The sequence below is a fragment of the Phacochoerus africanus genome, chromosome 10 (genome assembly GCF_016906955.1).
Source record: "Phacochoerus africanus isolate WHEZ1 chromosome 10, ROS_Pafr_v1, whole genome shotgun sequence".
Classification (NCBI taxonomy): Eukaryota; Metazoa; Chordata; class Mammalia; order Artiodactyla; family Suidae; genus Phacochoerus; species Phacochoerus africanus.
This window is the reverse complement of record NC_062553.1, coordinates 4174997-4192627: the sequence shown is the minus strand read 5'-3', so window position 1 is coordinate 4192627 and position 17631 is coordinate 4174997. Positions and strand designations below refer to the sequence as shown.

Here is a 17631-nt window from a genome sequence, read left to right as displayed (position 1 = left end):
CCTTCCCAGGATGCTCTTGGGTCTGTGATTCCAGAGCCCCCTGTTTTTCCTCCTACCTGGGTGGGCTCCGAGAATTCCCTTTCTCTGTCCCTTAGGTGTTGGTGAACCTCGGGGATCTGGCCCCAGCTGCCTTCCTCCCACTCCCCCACCTCACTCTCCCCACCCAGAGACACGGGCATCATCTGTGCCTGGCACACAGCGGACACTCCAGAAATGTTTGTTGAATGAATGACAGAACGAAGGACCTTGTTCTTCAATGTGGGACGTCAGCAGCTAGCATCCCCCTGGGCATATAAGGCAAATCCATAAATGTCTGTTGAAAAATGTTCAACCTCATTGGTATTCAGACATGAATTAAAGCAAATATTTTCTTCATCTATGATATTTGCAAAGGTCAAACAAATTAGAATACTTAATGTTGATCAGCATGAGGTAAGAGAGAAACTTTCTGGAGAACTATTTGGCACTGTGTGTGTCAAGAACATTAAACACGTTGATAGTTTTCCCATAAAATTGCATATGCGGAGGACTCTCTGAACCAAATGATGCCAGGGTTGGGGGAGGGATGGAGTAGCTTTCTCCCTACATGCAGAGCGTTCCTTAAGTGCTGGATGCAAAAGAAAAAAAGCGACCCAATTATCCAACAAGTGGTGTGACGTGTTGAACTATGACGTCTCTCACGGGAAGCATGCAGCCAATAAAATGACGGGATCTGGGGGTGACACCGAGGTAACCAGTTTCACGCTCCTCCTCCCTGGCAGGACTGAACACACAGGGAAGACAGACAAGAGAGAAATCAAAAAAAAAAAAAAAAATCTTTTTTTTTCTAGGGCCACACCCATGGCATACGGAAGTTCCCAGGCTAGGGGTTGATGCCCTATGCTACAGCCACAGCAACCCCAGATCCCAGCCGAGTCTGTGACCTACACCATAGCTCATGGCAACACCAAATTCTTAACCCACTGAGTGAGGCCAGGGATTGAACGTGCATCCTGATGGAGACTAGTCAGGTTCTTAACCCATTAGCCACAGTGGGAACTCCAAAACCTTCTTTCTTAATGGTAAAGGCATGGAGGGAAATGAGCTAGGGACCCCTACTCTACTGTCCCTCCTCTTGGCCTGTGTGGAGAGATAGGCCTAAAGGCTGGACTTCGAAATGAGGGAACCCTGGGCCTCTTCTTGGAACAGCTGGTGGGTGAGGAACTCATGGCTCGGGAGTGGAGCAAGGACCTATAATACCGTAGCCCCGCCCAACAGGGAAAATTGTCCAATGGGTGACAGGTTCTCACCAGTTCCACCAATCACAAAAGCCAAGGGGGTGGGAGGCGGGGCCAAGGATTCCACCATCCCAGGAATTCCCAGCCTTCCCCCCACAGAAAAATAGGGCCTTCTATAGATAGCATTTGTGTGGCCCAGTGCCAAGTGAAAATGCAGAGAAAAAAGCCAGAAACGTGTCATTAAAGGAGCAAAAATATAAATAAAGCTTTCTCATTTTTTCCCATGACCTGGCTTATTTATGTGCTATTTAATCTGAACTAAAAAAAAAGGATAAGAAGTTAAAATTATTAGCATGTATTTTCTCGCTCATTCTATCGTGCAATTCCAGCTTTAAATGCAAATAGAAGAGCACTGAACTGGAATGTAGAATCACTGAATTATGCAACTCATATCTGGTGGCTCCTACATGCATCTCTGTACCCTGACTGACCAGAGCAGTGGGAACAATGCCTGAAACTAACCCATCTGTTGCAGGTTGTTTTTTTAAGTAAATATTTTATTTTGAAATACTTTTAGACTCACCTTTCGATGCTCACACACTCTAGGCACATGCCTCTGCCCTCAGGAATGGAGAAGGGCTGGAGGGAACAGGAACTGGGTCTGTCCATCCATCCCTTTCCTTTGAGGCCATCATTTTCAGAGTCAGTGATGAGCTAGCTCAGGGATGTCACACGACTAGGAAAGGCTATGACAGGGTTCCGCGGCCCTTGTGTGTCTCAGGGTGTCACCGCCTTCCTTTCTGCCTTCAAAACAAGATCTGGCTCAAATGGAAAGGGTGGCCTCTCTGGGCTGTCAGTGCCCCTGCTCACACAACCACAGACATGCTGATGGATGCCTAGGCACCAAACTCTGGGGGCCCGAGGGCACAGTGTGGGCACTTGGTGACACTCAAAGTGACACAAGGGAAGCATGGTACGGAAGCCACACGAGGAACAGCGGCATCGCGTGTTGCATGTGTCACTTCTGTTCACACGTATGCCCCACGGTCCCATCAGATGTCACTTACAAAACACAGGTTCAAAGATAAAATTATTAAAAAATATCAAAATGGGAGAAGCAGAGCATTACACCAGCAAGGGGTCCTGCCAAGCAAGGGTTGCCCACCCTGGAAACAAGCCCTATGGTGAAGCACTGGAAAATTCCTATAACCTCATGCATTTGTTTTTTGTTTGGTTGGTTTGTTTTTTGTTTTGGCTGCACTGTGGCATGCAGAAATTCCCAGACCAGGGATCGAAGCCACACCATGGCAGTGACAATGGCAGATCTCTAACTACTGAGCCACCAGGGAACTCCCCTATAACCTCACGTTAAGGAGAAAAGTAACCTTCAAAATGGTTTAAATAGAGAGATTAAAGCTTTTATCAGAAACAGACATGAGCATTTATTTTGTTATTTATTTGGGCTTTTTGCCTTTTCTAGGGCCTCTCCTGCGGCATATGGAGATTCCCAGGCTAGGGGTCTAATCAGAGCCGCAGCCACCGGCCTATACCAGAGCCACAGCAACGTGGGATCTGAGCCACATCGGCAACCTACACCACAGCTCACAGCACCACCGGATTCTTCATCTATTGAGCGAGGCCAGGGATTGAACCCACATCCTCGTGGATATTAGTCGGGTTCATTACTCGCTAAGCCACCAAGGGAATCTAGAGACTGTTCTTTGTCCCCTTCACCTGCACTGTTACTTTGTAATCCTCCCCATGAAGCCCCAGCACTTCACGCGTGCACGCTTCCAGGTCTCCAGACCTAAAACACCTCTGACGGAAACAGCCCTTAGCTCAGCTGGCTTGAAGGATAAAACCCAAAAGCTGTAGCATGTGAAAACAACGAGGAGATGATACGGAAACTTTTTATTAGCACTGGATTCCCATCTTGCAGAAGGAAACTGGGAAAACCCTCCCTCACGACTGCACCAACCTTTACCAGGGGACCGATCCCAGCGGGATGCAGGGCTGGCCTCCGTGACAGTTTGGGGAAACTGTTAACAGCAAAAACCGCTGCTCAGGGATGGGCCTTTGGAGCCCACACGGCCTTCGCTCCTAGAGCCCTGGGACCACCCGGGGCAGGAAGCAACCCAGGGAAAGTGAAGCTCAGAGAGGTGATGTGACTTAACAGAGGAAACCCATCTGTGTCCCGCTGCAGCCTCCTTCCCTGCCCCCATGCCTGGAATGGAGACAGGACGAGCTCATGAAACGCCAGGAAAGCTTCTGGAAAGGACAGTCCTCGGTGGACGCAAAAGGAACAAAGATTTCAAAAATCAAAGGCTGGCTCTCCCGCGCTCCCTCTGGGCTGGCTCGGGTCACTGCCATACCTAACCACCCGTCTCAGCCCAGTGCCCCTGGGGTGGAGATGGAGTGAGAGCATCCCGTCTGATGACACTTCTAAGGACTAGTCTAACTCTAGCACCCAACGAATGGACACTGTTATTTATGGACAATGGCTACTAAGTACTGACTGCGTCCCAGGCCCTGGGCTGGGCATGATCACACACACCGAGCCAGTTAGTGCCAAGAGTTCACTAAGCGCGTTCCATTCACCAAGTGCGGTGGGGAGTCCACAGAGCAGACGCTACAGCATCAAACCACTGCACGTCCCCCGTTTCACGTGATCGAAGCAACAACCCAGAGAAGAAACTGAGTCTCAGAGAGACCCGCCCAAGATGACAGACCCAGAGCAGACCCCACCAGGAACACAAGTCTCCAGCCCCCACCAGGAAGGCAGGTCTCCAAACCCCACCAGGAAGGCAGGTCTCCAAACCCCACCAGGAAGGCAGGTTTCCAGCCCCACCAGAAAGGCAGGTCTCCAGCCCCCACGAGGAATGCAAATCTCCTGACAGCAGACCTTGGGATACCTCCTCTGGCTGGAAACACCTCCTCAGGAAGGCCTCGGAGGGGAAACCAGAACCCTGCAACTTTGACTCGAGTGCGTAAAAGTGACCAAAGAGAGATCTAAAACAGACAGCAAACAGGTCAGCATCCCTCTGGGGTTTATGCATCTGGAATGGTGGTTGTAGGGCACAAGGCAGCCTTCTTGTTTTCCAGACAATCAGTAGAGGCTGTGTGAGTGGGGGCACTGCTGGGAAAAGGAACAGACTTGGCTTAAAGACAGAAGTAAATGGAGCAGCTCAGGGAACGGGAAGTGCAGAGGGGAAGGTGAACATCAGGCCTGGCTAGCCCAGGTGTCACAGCTGTCACCAGCATCCCTAGGTCTCCCGCACTGCCTGCTCAATGAGCAACAGTGTTGCTGGCTTGAGACTTGCTCCCTCCCGGCCCTCAAGGTGGCTGCTGGCAGCAATGGGGGCTTCCGTGCTCCATCACAGGACAGGGACCCGTTTCCTGCAGCGCTCTCTCTCCTCTCCACCCAACTTCAGAAAGGACGCCCACGTCTATTCTGGAACCAGTCACTGCAAGGGGGGGTGCACCCGGTCCAGCGCTGCCTGCCCAGGGCCAGACCCACAAGAGGGTGCGCTTGGTAAAAGCTACTACGGCACAAAGGAGGATCAATGTATTTTTTAGATCCAACCTAGCCCGGAAATGTCTGTTTAACACACCCTAAAGCTGAGTCCTGGGGCTACAGCAAGCGAACACAGCCAGGAAGATTCCTCCCCGGAGCCATATCTGGCTCTTAAGGAAAGTCTAAACAGAGACCCCCTGCCATTCTCCTACCCCTGGGCCCCCTTTCTCTAGGTCCCAGATCTTCCCCTGTCCTAAGAACTTCAAATGTACTGCGCTCCCCTACACCCACCCATCCCTGCAAAGTTCTCTGTGTCCCCTGGTGAGCAGCACCCATGGCTGTGATCACAACAGCCGTCAGCCAGCCTAAGCTGAGCTCGAGTTAGAGGGGAAAAAGCTGTTCTGGAACTAATTCCCATCAAGGTGTGAATAACTAACAAAACCTAAATTCTAAGCTATGTGGGATTTTACAAGGAGAAACTCAGGAACTCAAGTAAGACCCCCACTGACTTAAGGAACAGGAACTAGATCAGAGCCACTGGGGGACTGCAAGTGTTTGTGGCCACATGATCAGGTGGAACAGGAATTTGTACACCTGGCTCTTTTGCAAACCCCCAGCCTCCACTATTTGCTTGTGAAGCTCTTCCAGGAACAAGGCTTTTAAACGATAACAGAGACATTTATTAAATGCTTCCAACAGGCCAAACACCCTGCCAGGTGCTTTCTCAATGAGCATAACCACCCATCATCCCAACAACCCTGTGAGATAAGTCCCTACTCTCTCTCCCTGTAAAGGGAGAAAATAAAGCTCAGAGAGGTTTAGTCACTTGTCCAAGGTTGCACAGCACATGAAGAGTCAGAAGCAGGATTTAAACACAAGTTTGTCTGACATCTTCCTCTATGACTACTCCGTGCTCTGGGCACAAAATCGCAAGATGTAACAGTGAAAGTCTGTTTCATGCAGAGAGGCCCCAAATCTCCCATGACCCTATTAATTATTGCTATTGCTGCTCGACTAGACCTTGACCTCCCTGAGGGCGGCAACTTCGGAACCTGTTCCTCTCTGTGTTCCTAGGACCTGAGTTTTAGGCCCTGCACACACCGGCATCAGTCTGGGCCATGGACAAAGGCCAAGCCTCGGTTTCTTCATCTACAAAATGGAGGTGCAGGGTACATGGAACTCGTGAGAGGCCCCAGCACATAATGGGTTCTCAAGGCGCTGCAGCTTGTCGTTTGTGGTGGTGGTGGGGGGGTCCTTCCTCCACCATCTCACCTGACCCTCCCCCAACCCCCGACCCCTTGGCAGGATGGTATTATGCGCTCCCATTTCCCAGATGGGGAAGAGACATCCGTCCACACCATGAGCTCCCTTCCAGAACACAGGCTGCGAGAACACAGGGGCGGGGCCTGGGTCCAGTCCCCAGGGGTGAAACAATGCCTGGCACATAGTAGGTGCTTCGGCAATATGTGTTGTGTGCATGAAGAATTAAAAGTCATCCCTTTTTACTCGGATAACTCTGCACCTCTCCCTTGTTTTCCCCTTCGAAGAGCAGGTGAATTTATAAAAGACATGCAGGGAGATAAGATAAAGAAGGAATTAGGGTTTGCAGATGTGTGCTATGGGTCTGGCATGGTGCTTTTTCACTCCTAATCGCAGAGAGCCCAGCGCCCTGTCCCATTACCCTGCATGTGGAGATGGGAAAAGGGAGGCGTCCTCCAGAAAGACCTGCCAAGATCCCTTCCCTCTCCTGGCTACAGCCAGACCGCTGGGGCACCTGCCAGCCACCCGGCAGCCTTTCACCTCTGCCTCTCAGCAGGCTGCCAGCAGAAAGAACACCCGGGACACACGCTGATCCTTCCTCAGCCTCTCCAAGGCAGGCGACAATGGGCCGCTTTCAGCTCCCTAGAAACCCCTAGCTCGGGGCAGAGCCCTCACCCCAGCCCGGGCAGCCCTGCCCCCTCTCCCACACGCGCCCATCAGCAAAGCATGACTCAGCGGTTCTCCTCCCGGGAGCGGGGAGCGCCCCTCCTCGGCATCCGTCCGCCCGGGTTACACACCCAGCCTCTGCTCTCCCCGGTCAGGACACCTGGGAGCCCACCCCGCCGCCGGCCCAGAGCCCCCTCGGGCCTCCGCGGGGCCGCGGCCACCGGCTCGGCCTCATTTCCGGCGGAGCCAGGCATCAGCTCGGCGGACAGCACCCGCGAGTTGAGTCACTGCCGCCGAGCCCGCGCAGGTTCCCTGACACCGGCACCCACGCGCACCAGCCCCGCGGCACGCAGGGCCCAGGGCCCCTCCCACCGAAGCACCCACCAGGGGACCTCTTGCTAAAGCCCCACAATCGCTGCTGCCGCCAGTTCAGCAGTCCCCAGGGAAAATGCAGACAACCCCTTAACCCGGGAAGGTCTCCAGCGCAAGCGCCCCCACCGCTGCATGCGGACACCCCGCGGCTAGCTCTCCCCATCCTCAGCCGAGGCTCCACTCCGCGGGTCCCTGGCTGCGGCCCCGGAGCTGTCCCCACCGTTCCTTGGACAAGCAGAGGGACACCTTGGAAGTTACTGGCTTATAAGAGAGGGCCGCTGACCCTCTTAGAGCCCACCAGGCTCCGGGTGGGGGGTGGGCTTGGGCTGTAGGGCCGATTTAGGGGATGTCAAATACAGGGCCTTTTGGGGGTGGCAGGTCCCGGTTTGGGGACAATTCTGACAGTTTGGGGCCAGCTGCTCTTGTCCCAGTTTAACTCCCCCGAAATAAAAGAGGAACCCCAAGCCAGGTGCCTTCTCCCACCCACGCGGGGACCCTGCCTCTGGAGGCACAGGGAAGGACCGAAGACAGCCAGCCTCTGGGGGAAGCTGGCAGTGGAATTTTTTTTCCCCCCTGGGTCCCTCTTCGCCTCCCGGGGAGTGGGCAGCCTAGAAAATTCTGCGGGCTTTGGGCAGGGCTGAAACGGCAAAGCCAGGCTTCCAAGCCGCTGCATTGCCCGGAGATGTCTCCACCGGATTCGCCTCAGAGGTGGCCTTTTTAAAAATGAGGACCAAGGACGATTCAGGATGCCACCAGGCCTGGGGGTGGAAAGCTGCCGGCCGGAGGGCGGCGCGGAGGAGGGCGCTGCCCTCTCCCGCTGCGCTGCCGGGCAGCAGAGGCCGGCGCCCTCGGGGTCCCTCCCTCCGGGGCCCGGGGCGGGGTGGGGTAGGGTGGGGCGGGGGGGACACGACACACAACGCGCGGTCCAAACCTTCGGAGGGCATTCGGTGCGACGGCATCCCCACGCCGCGGCCGGCCGGAGGGGGCCTCAGACAACACGTACGTTACCTTCAGTCACATAGCTGTGGTCCCGCAGGAAGCTGTGGTTAATTTTCCGCGTGTCCGTGTCCTCGCCCATTGAAGGCCGTGCCCGGTGCCCTGGGCATGCCCCGCCGCCGCACACCGATGCAATCCGCAGAGGTCGCGCCGGGCGCGCGGGCCATGCCGCCGCAGCCTAGCAGGGGCGCGGGCCGCCGGGGCCCCGGGGGGCGGGCATCGCGGCCGGGGGCGGCCGGGGACGGGCAGGGGCGGCCGGGGCGGGCGCCGCGGTCAGACGAGCGCGCGGCTGGCGGGCGGCGGCCGCGGGTGGGGGCGGGCCGGGGCCCGGGCGCGCATCCCTGCCGGCGGTGCGCGCTGCGTCCGTGCGCCCGGCGGCGGCGGCGGCGGCGGCGGCGGCCTGGTGCCGGTGCGCCTGGTTGCGGCGGCAGCGGCGGCGGGAGGGGACGCGCGCGGCGCTGCGCCGACCTAGCCGGGGCCGAGCCGGGCTGCGCGGGCTGGGGCCGCCGCCGCCGCCTCGGTCGCAGGCCCCTCCCTCGCGCCGCCCGCTCCTCCGCCCCCGCGGCCGGCACCGCCCGCCGCTCGCCTGCCGCCCAGCACCCTGCAGGTGGAGCCGCGCCCGGGCACAGGCGGGACCTCGGCGCTCCAAGACTCGCGGGTGGGCACCCTTGGTCTCTGGATGCGCCAGCGAGGGAGGGAGGAAGGAGATGGCCGGCTTGAGGGGGGGGACACTGGTCAGCTGAGCTTTGGGGAGGCACCTTGCATGCCCAGGTACTCCGATTACCTGAATACGCTCAAAGGTAGGAACCTTAGAAGTGGGAGGACCGGCAGGCGGCCTCACCAGGCAGAGGGCAGCGACCAGAAGAACAGCGGGGGGAGGGCGGGCTCGGCAGCTGAAGGTGAGGCATCTGGAGGATGGGAGATTTCGCCCTGCGTGTGGAGGGGGGAGGACACAATCACCCTTCATTGGTAGAAAAGGGTGGGTCAGATGCGTTCCCAGGACCCTCTGGAGCGCAAACTGGACCCGTGGGAAGAAGCTGGGGGGCGGCGTGGGGGGCAGGGAGAATCAGCACTCTAGGAACAAGGCAAAGCTTGGGATAAGATGGCCCGAGGTAGTTGGCCTCCTCCAGGCAGAGCACCGTGATCTCTCGTCACGCTCACCTCTCTACTCACTGGCCAGATAAAGTGTAGAAACAGTGCTGGGCACCCTCCAAACACAGGCTGGAAATCGCGGGTTTCACCCCCACCCCTGCCAGGCAGGACCCTAGCGCCTCCTTTATCTTAGTCGTTAGGGGACTCCCCCCACCCCCCACAAACCTACAGAGCGCTTCACACAGAGCCGGCCTTCAAAAACTATTCGTCCCCTCTTTTGGCAAGCCGCCACCTCCTCCAAGCGGACCCCTGGCCTGAAGAGTGGAGCACCCTGCCTGGGGGGGTGGGGGTGGGGGCTTCAGAGGTGTTGGGGGGGAGTATGGATGAACACACACACACACACACACACACACACACACACACACACACACCCCAGCAGACTTTCCTAGGTGCTCTCCCAAACCTGTTTGGAAAGGGAGAGTAGGAAAGATGCAGACTGCCTCAGGAGGGGTCACCAAGGCTGAAGGGGCCCTTGGCTTGAGACAGAGGGGGTGGCTTCATGCCCCCGGTGGGAGGTGGAACTAGTCTCTCCCGCTCCTGCAGTTCTGCAATGCTCTTCTCTCATCCGTTTATTTTGGGAACTCCAAGCAGCTCCCCAAACTGCAGCAGGGGGCAGGAGAGTCCAGAAGGGGCTGGGGCAGAAGGATGGGGTCCTGGGAAAGACTGGGGAAGGCAGAAACCACCTGGGATTTCTTGCAGGGGATTTTGGGGTGGGAGGAGATTCCTGAAGCTAGAGCTGGGCCTTTATCCAATAGAAATACCTGGAATTAATCTATAAGGAAGTGAAAGCCCACCCCCCCCCCAGGACCCTGCAGGTGTAATGGAAAGGGCGGGACCCAGGAGGGGCCCAGGGCTCTGCCTGCACCCCACCTCCACCCCCCAGCTGCTGAGTGAGCCCAGACCATTCCTTCACCTGGGCTTGGCCCAGCTTCCTCCCAGCATCCACCTCGCAGCACAGGTGTGCAGATCCAGAGCAGAGACAGGTAAATGGGAAGACCCTCGGGATGAAGACAGCTGACATCCGCATCCTCTCTCACCCCCCAGCCCTGCACCTCACCCCAGACCCCAGCACCCCACTCTCTGGCCATTCCCCCCTCACCTCCCCAGCTCGGCATAGCCAGGTGGCTGCAGCTTCAGACACTGGAAGATGGGCTGGCTGGCTTCAAGTCCTAACAGCAAAGGAGCCCCAAGCAAAGACAACCTCATCTGTTAAATGGACACGATCATAGGACCAGTATGTCCAATTCACGCTTAGCAGGGGCCTGGCCTCATCGGTGCCCTGGCCTCTTAGACATTACCGGCAGCATGCTGAGCCTCGTGGGAACCGGAGCCGGGCACTGCCATCTGCCCCCACACGGACTGACCATGAGCCACTGCAGCTGCCAACCCTCAATACCCCCCGAAAGAATTCAGGGTGCAGATCGGGGTGAGGACTCTGTGCTCTTGGAAACTGGCAGAGCAGGTCTTCAGAGAGTCAGGTATTTTCAGAAGAGGATTTTATGAGCCCAATTCTTGGCTCTCCTTATGTCTAGACAAGCCCTAAAATCCTTCCTGGTGGCATCTGCTCCTCGTGACTGGCAGTAGCCTTCTGCAAAACGTGCCCTTGGTCGCCCGGGCCGCCCCTCTATCCAAACCGCGCCCACGCCGACCTCCCTGCTGCCGCGCCGCAGTGACTGCTCCCAGCGCCCTGATAGGCAGCCTCCTGGGCTGTGGTCCTCGTTTTGCCGCAAATAATGTTCAACTCACAGCTCTCGCGATGTGCATTTTTTTTCAGCTGTTGCTTACCTCTCTGATCTTGGGGAGACGTCCTCCCTCCAGCCTCCCCATCGGTCAGTTCTGCTGAAACACCCGCCCCCCATCCTCCAGGGTGCCTCCGACCCCAGGGTAAAGGGGCCACCCCCTTTGGCAGCCTCTAAGCCAGGCTGGGGACCCAGGAGCTGGTGGGTCTTCAACCTTGCTGGGGCCCGAGGCTCGGCTCCAGGCCCACGTGGTCTCCTCCGACTCCCTGGGGGCTCCTCCGCACTGTCTCCTCCATCTCCTGAAGCACCCCCACATGGGAAACAAGCACCTCTCTCAAGCCCCAGCTTGCTCCCACCCCCACCCCATTCAACCTGGTGCCATTCACAGCTTCCTCTTCCGCATCTGCATTGTGACCCCGCCCCTCTGTCCTCCTGACCCCACCCTCTCTCTCTCTGTACAATCCCCCCCCCCTCCCCATTCTTTCACTCCTGACCTTTCCAGCATGAGGGTAACGAGAAGAGAACAGACTGAACACTCCTGACCTCTTAGTGGGGCGAGGTCAACAAGACAACATGAACATGTAACGTGGAGGCCGCGATGCGTGCCAAGAGGGGTGCCGGATGGGTCTATTTCATAAAGGGTGAGGGAGAGGACCTCCCTGAGAAGGTGGGATTGGTCAGCATCCTTTTTGGGGCGTCCTTTTTGGGGCTTTTAAAAACAGTCCTGACTCTGTCCCCTTCCCGTCCCCTTCCCGTCCCCTTCCAGCTACAAGCCTACTGCTTATCTCCCCATCACAACTGGGGTGCCAGGAAACACGTCCACACGGGCCATCTCCTCTTCCCCACCCCCTCTCACTGCTAGAGCCCTCCACCAACCGGGCTTCTTACCACCAGCCTCTCTTTCCTCCCCAAAGACACTCTGGTCTGGTGGTCTCACGGGGCTTGATAGTGACTCTCCTGTGCCTGGTCCTAGGGGCTGAGTCACTGGCCCCCTCCCCTGGCTGGCCTCTGGACAGCCCCCTCCCTCTGGGTCACCCCATCCTCCTTCCCTCCATGTCAGTGACCCCACCTTCTCGCCCTGTTCCTTCCACTTTCTGCTGCTGCTTCTCAGCCGCTTTACAAGTTGCGGTCCCTGAAATGGTATGTTGGTCGGCTTCTATTTCCCCACAGTGTGTTTCCACTGACGTATGGTACGTGTACATTAAAGTGCACTAAAGTTAGGAGTTCCCCTTGTGGCACATCGGAAATGAATCTGACTAGTGTCCATGAGGACTCAGTTTCAATCCCTGGCCTCTGTTATTGGGTTAGGGATCCCGCATTGCCATGAGTTTTGTGCTGCAGACGCAGCTCGGATCCCGAGTTGCTGTGGCTGTGGCATAAGCCAGCAGCTATAGCTCTGATTCAGCACCTAGCCTGGGAACTTCCACATGCCACAGGTGCAGCCCTAAAAAGCAAAACAAAACAAAACCAAAAAAAGTACACCAAAGTTGGATGTTCAGCTCGATGAACTCTCACGGAATGAACCCTTGTATAACAACCAGGCACATTAAGAGGCCACTGCCATCTCTCTAGGCCTCCGTATGACCCACTCTATCCGTCCCAAAGATAACGCCCACTTGATTTCTAACACTGATTTTTCTTGTGAGGGGTTTCTGTAAATAGAATCACAGTGTATGAATGTTTTTTAATTTCTCATTTCTTTTGACAAACATTATGGTTCTGAGATTCACTTATTATATACATGCAGCTGTGGTTTATTCATTTTTCACTGATGTATAGTACTCCATTGTAAAATACACTGCAGTGTACCCTCCTGGTAATGGGCACTTAGCCTGTTTTCAGTTGGAGGTTATTATGAATAAAGGTCTGTCTCAGCTGTACTGATCTGGGCAGATGTACTCACCAGGGAATTACCAGGTGTTGGGGTCTGTGTACAGGAGCTTTAGTAACTGCTATCAAAGAGTTTACCAAAGACAGAATACAAGAGAGCTCCCGTTGCTCCGCCACCTCATTAAACAAGGTATTGCTGTCTTTTGTGATTTTAGCCACTCACCACCTCCAACACTGCACTGGGCATCCTCTCCCGAAACTGAGATTGGTCCCCTTCCTCCTTCCCGCTCTGGATGAGCAGGCGTCATCCTCACCCATGCACCCTCAAGCCTTTGCAGCCTGTCCATCTTCCAATCCTGCTGACTTCCTCTCAGAGCTCTCAACCTCTCCCCCTCTTCGTGCCAGGGGTGCCAGGGGCTCACCCCTCCCTCATGTGAACTGAAAGCTGACCATTTCCTTTCCTGCTTAAATTGTTTCAACATTCCCAGCCTTCACACGCTGTAGTCTAAAGTCTTTGCAATATGGCCACAAGCTGCATCTTTAGCCAATTCCCTGTATCTCCCACCCATTCTTCCCTGGACCTCTGCAATTTTCTGAGCAAGGCAGACCCCTTCAAGACTCTGTGCATTTGCACGTGCTTGTCCCTTGCTGAGAATGCCATCCCCGCATCCAGTTGTCTCCATTTGGCGGCAGTCTAAACGTCATGAGGGACAGTAGCACTGGCAGCAGCTACCGTTCACTGAATGGCCACAGGGACGTCGAAGTCATGACTTTACACATCCTGCTCTCTCCTTCTGTGCACAGAATAGATTTGCACTTCCTGTCCCTTTAAAAATTAGTCATAGTCATGAGACTTGCTTGGGGCAGTAAAATGTGAAGGAAGTGACCAGTGTCTGACTTAGATCTTTAAGAGCCTGAGTGTGGTTTGCCAGATTCTTTTTCTTTTCCCTCTGACTTCAGGTCTTGAAAACACACCTGTCAAGATAAAGCCTCTATTGGAGTTCCCATCGCGGCACAGGGGAAACAAATCTGACTAGGAACCATGGGGTTGCAGGTTTGATCCCTGGCCTCGCTCAGTGGGTTAAGGATCTGGTGTTGCCATGGCTGTGGTGTAGGCCAGCAGCTGTAGCTCTGATTCGACCCCTAGCCTGGGAACCTCCATGTGCCATGGGTGCAGCCCTAAAAAGACAAAATTAAAAAATAATAATAAAGCCTCTATTAGCCAGGGTCCCTGAATGATTACAAAGAACAAGGACCCCATTAAATATGTATTGAGAACAAGAAATAAACATGTGCTGTGTTTGGTCACTGAGATTTGCGGGTTGTTTGTTTCTGCGGCATAACTTCACCTATCCTGACTGCTACATCCCTGTGTGCCAGCGGTGGTGGCCAAACACTTCATAGGTGTTATCTCGTTCTGTCCTCAAATGTGAGGACTCAGTCAGGATGGACTAGGCTGTGGATGACCCTTCAAAATGCAGTGGCTCAGAGGGTCTGTCTCACTCGTGCCACATGCCCGTCACAAGTTGGCAGCATCTCTGATCCATCTCATCTTTCCTCTGGGAGCCAGGCTGGCAGAGCTGTCCTACATTTAGTGTTGCCGGGCTCATAGCAGAGGCGAAAGAGAGAGGAGCCATGAGCTCACCAACCTTACAGCTTCATTGGCCCAAGAAAGTCACAAAAGCACCTCTCATGAGTTGAAAGGGTGTTGGAGACCACAGAACAGCAGAACCCTGCAGAAGGCAAATCTCTAAGGACTCAGGGCTCTAAAGTACAGAGTCTCCTTCAAAGACAAAATAAAGGACTTATGCATTAACCATGTTATTCTGTAAACAGCTGCACTTTGTCCTAAGGAGACCCCGTTTGGTATCACTCAAATGATAATGATTATTGCCTGTGCTTGTCCCTGCCCACTAATCTTGTCACCTCCCTTAATCCCCTTAATAATAATCTCATCACCTTCCTTAATAAAAATCAGGTGGGCTAAAGCCTAGGCACCTTTGTTCCACGGAAGAGTGCCTCCTGGTGGCCTAGTTTCTAAATGTAGGAGTCTTGTGTGTTCTGTTATACCGCACTGTCCCTCTTCCAGGATCCCCCACTTCCCTGTCGCGCTGGATGTGGCAAAAGGGCAGGGAGGGACACGAGAGGTCACACAACCACATGACCTCAATGGCACAATATACGTACAATCTTCCCCCGGGAGGGGCCACAAGTGTTTCGCACTGTCACACAATCTACTATTCATTCTGTAAATGGAAACAGGCACTAAGTCACTTCCCAAGTCACCCAGCTAATAACCAGTTAGTAAACTAGTAACTGACCCAGGTCCGTCCGTGTGAACCCAGAGTTTGTACAGTCCACCCATAGCAGCTGGTGCTAACGCAACCCTCTCCCTGCCACCTTTCCCCTCTGTGATCACCCAGGTCCCCCAAGGAGCTTCAAGGTGAACCATCTGTTTTACCTGGAGAGATGCCGGAAGCAGTGCCCGGATGGAGATTTCTCCAGTGAAACGCTAGACACAAACCCACGCACCCGCCCACTCCCAGTCAAGGTCACAGCGCCTCTGGATGGAGGATGTCTAAGAAGGCTGATGTGCTAAGATCCGTCAAATAGCAGCGTCAGTGGACCAGGGATGTCACCTGTCCCCCTGCGCACAAGTTCGGTGACTTTCAGCTACTGCAAAAGTAACACTTCTTCATGAGAGAAAATGCGGAAATAAAGAAGTAAAAAATCTGTAGTCCTGAATCCAGACATAATTCCCCAAAAACTTTCGGAGTTTCTCCTTCCAAGGTTTTTCAAGGTAGAGTTTTATTTGACACAGTCATGACGTATTTTGGGGCATTGTATTTATTTTAATGAGCTTTTTCAAATAAAAGAGACTAGAGTGGGTCTACCATTGATCGTGTTAAGCCCCCACATTTTGAATATTGATTCCGAAGGAATTGATATTAAGATTTTGAGATAGGAGTTCCCGTTGTGGCTCAGTGGTTAACGAATCCGACTAGGAACCATGAGATTGCAGGTTTGATCCCTGGCCTCGCTCAGTGGGTTAAGGATCTGGTGTTGCCGTGAGCTGTAGTGTAGGTCGCAGACGCGGCTTGGATCCCGCATTGCTGTGGCTGTGGCATAGGCCAGTGGCTACAGCTCCAATTAGACCCTTAGCCTGGGAACCTCCATATGCCACGGGAGCAATCCAAGCAATGGAAAAAGACCAAAAAAAAAAAAAAGGATTCTGAGATAGTAGCTTCAGATCTTTCAAGAAATACAGAGATAGGAATTCCCATTGTAGCTCAGTGGGTTAAGAACCCAGACTAGTATCCATGAAGATGCAGGTTCGATCCCTGGCCTTGCTCAGTGGGTTAAGGATCTGAAGCTGTGTGGTGTAGGTCACAGATGCAGCTTGGATCTGGCTGTGGCTGTGGTGTAGGCTGGCAGCAGCAGCTCTGCTTCAACCCGTGGCCTGGGAACCTCCATATGCTGCAGGTGCAGCGGTTCTTCCTACCCCTAATCCTCCACTTCTCTTTCCAAAGGCAAACACTAGCCCCAAATTTATGTTTTCTTTGCCCTTTTCTAGGGCCGCTCCTGTGGCTTATGGAGGTTCCCAGGCTAGGGGTCAAATCGGAGCTGTAGCCACCGGCCTACACCACAGCCACAGCAACACGGGATCCGTGCCGCATCTGCAACCTACACCACAGCTCGCAGCAACGCCAGATCCTTAACCCACTGAGCAAGGCCAGGGATCAAACCCGCAACCTCAAGGTTCCTAGTCGGACTCGTTAACCACTGCGCCACGACGGGAACTCCAATGTTCTATTCTTTAATGCATGTACATGCATCATATCATTTCATGTAATTTCAGAATTTACACAAACATTATCATATTGATTGCACCATATGGCAAATTGCTTTTTTCCTAAGCCTCATTTTTTTCAGCTCTACCTAGTTTTCTCATTGATCTCAAAGGCTGGAAGAAAACAATCAATGCTGTGCCCGCACCTGCCACAAGAACCTTGTCTCAGGAGCTGATTGTATGCTTCTCTTCTGGACTCTTGAGTGATGTCACCGTGGCAGCTAGAAATCAACCATAGTGGGAGTATTTATAGCCCAGAAATCAGCAAATGCTACAGAGTCAGGCTTTTCCCCTACATAATAGGTTATTAAACATTTACAAGCATACCAGTGACTACAGTTAATGTATTATTTCTCTCATCCTCTCCACCCACTTGGAATTTCAAACCATAATGCAGTGACATCATTTTAAACTGAGTATAAGGGTTCACCTGGAGGCAGGGTTGTGTAGTATGTACCTGTTTAACTTCTTACATGTTGCCACATCAAGAAACAATTTGTATTCCTTATAGCAGTGTATCCAATTCTGTGTAGCGCTTGAACTCACTTAAATGCACCTCAAGTTGGTGGGTGAGCTGATGGATGACGACGGTTTAATTTGCATTTCCTGATTACCTGTGAAGCTGAGAAGCTCTCTTTCTCTTTCCTCTTCCAAGAGCGGCTTGTTCCTTCCTTTGCCCCATTTGGCTTTTTTTTTTTCTCACCGATTTCCCGGGGCTTCTTACATAGTTTTACGATCTATCCTCTGTCTGCTCATGTGTGTTGCAAACATTCTTTTCTAATGTGTTGTTTTCTCCTTTGTTTATGGCATGCTTTTCCTTCAGAAGTTGCTAATTTTAATATAGTGAAATTTATCAATATTTTCTTTCAAGTATTTTGCCTTCCTGTTCAGTAAATACTTCTCTACGTCCTGAGGTATGAGGGTGAGCTATAAATTGTCTTTTGTTTATGTTAATATTTAGCCCATCTAAAGCATAATATTCTGTTTGGGGTGAGGTAACGAGTTAATTACATATGTTTTCCATGTGAAGAAACT

General features: G+C 53.7%; 1 protein-coding gene across 1 annotated transcript in view; it reads right to left on the bottom strand.

Moving 5' to 3' along the window:
* Positions 1-8203, bottom strand: part of PPP2R2C (protein phosphatase 2 regulatory subunit Bgamma) — a 134257-nt gene extending 126054 nt beyond the window's left edge. Inside the window, exon 1 of the mRNA XM_047799313.1 lies at positions 8038-8203. Within this exon, the coding sequence (XP_047655269.1) occupies positions 8038-8107 (70 nt within the window). The 5' untranslated portion in view covers positions 8108-8203. The remainder of the gene's footprint in view (positions 1-8037) is intronic.
* Between the last annotated feature and the right edge of the window lie 9428 nt (positions 8204-17631).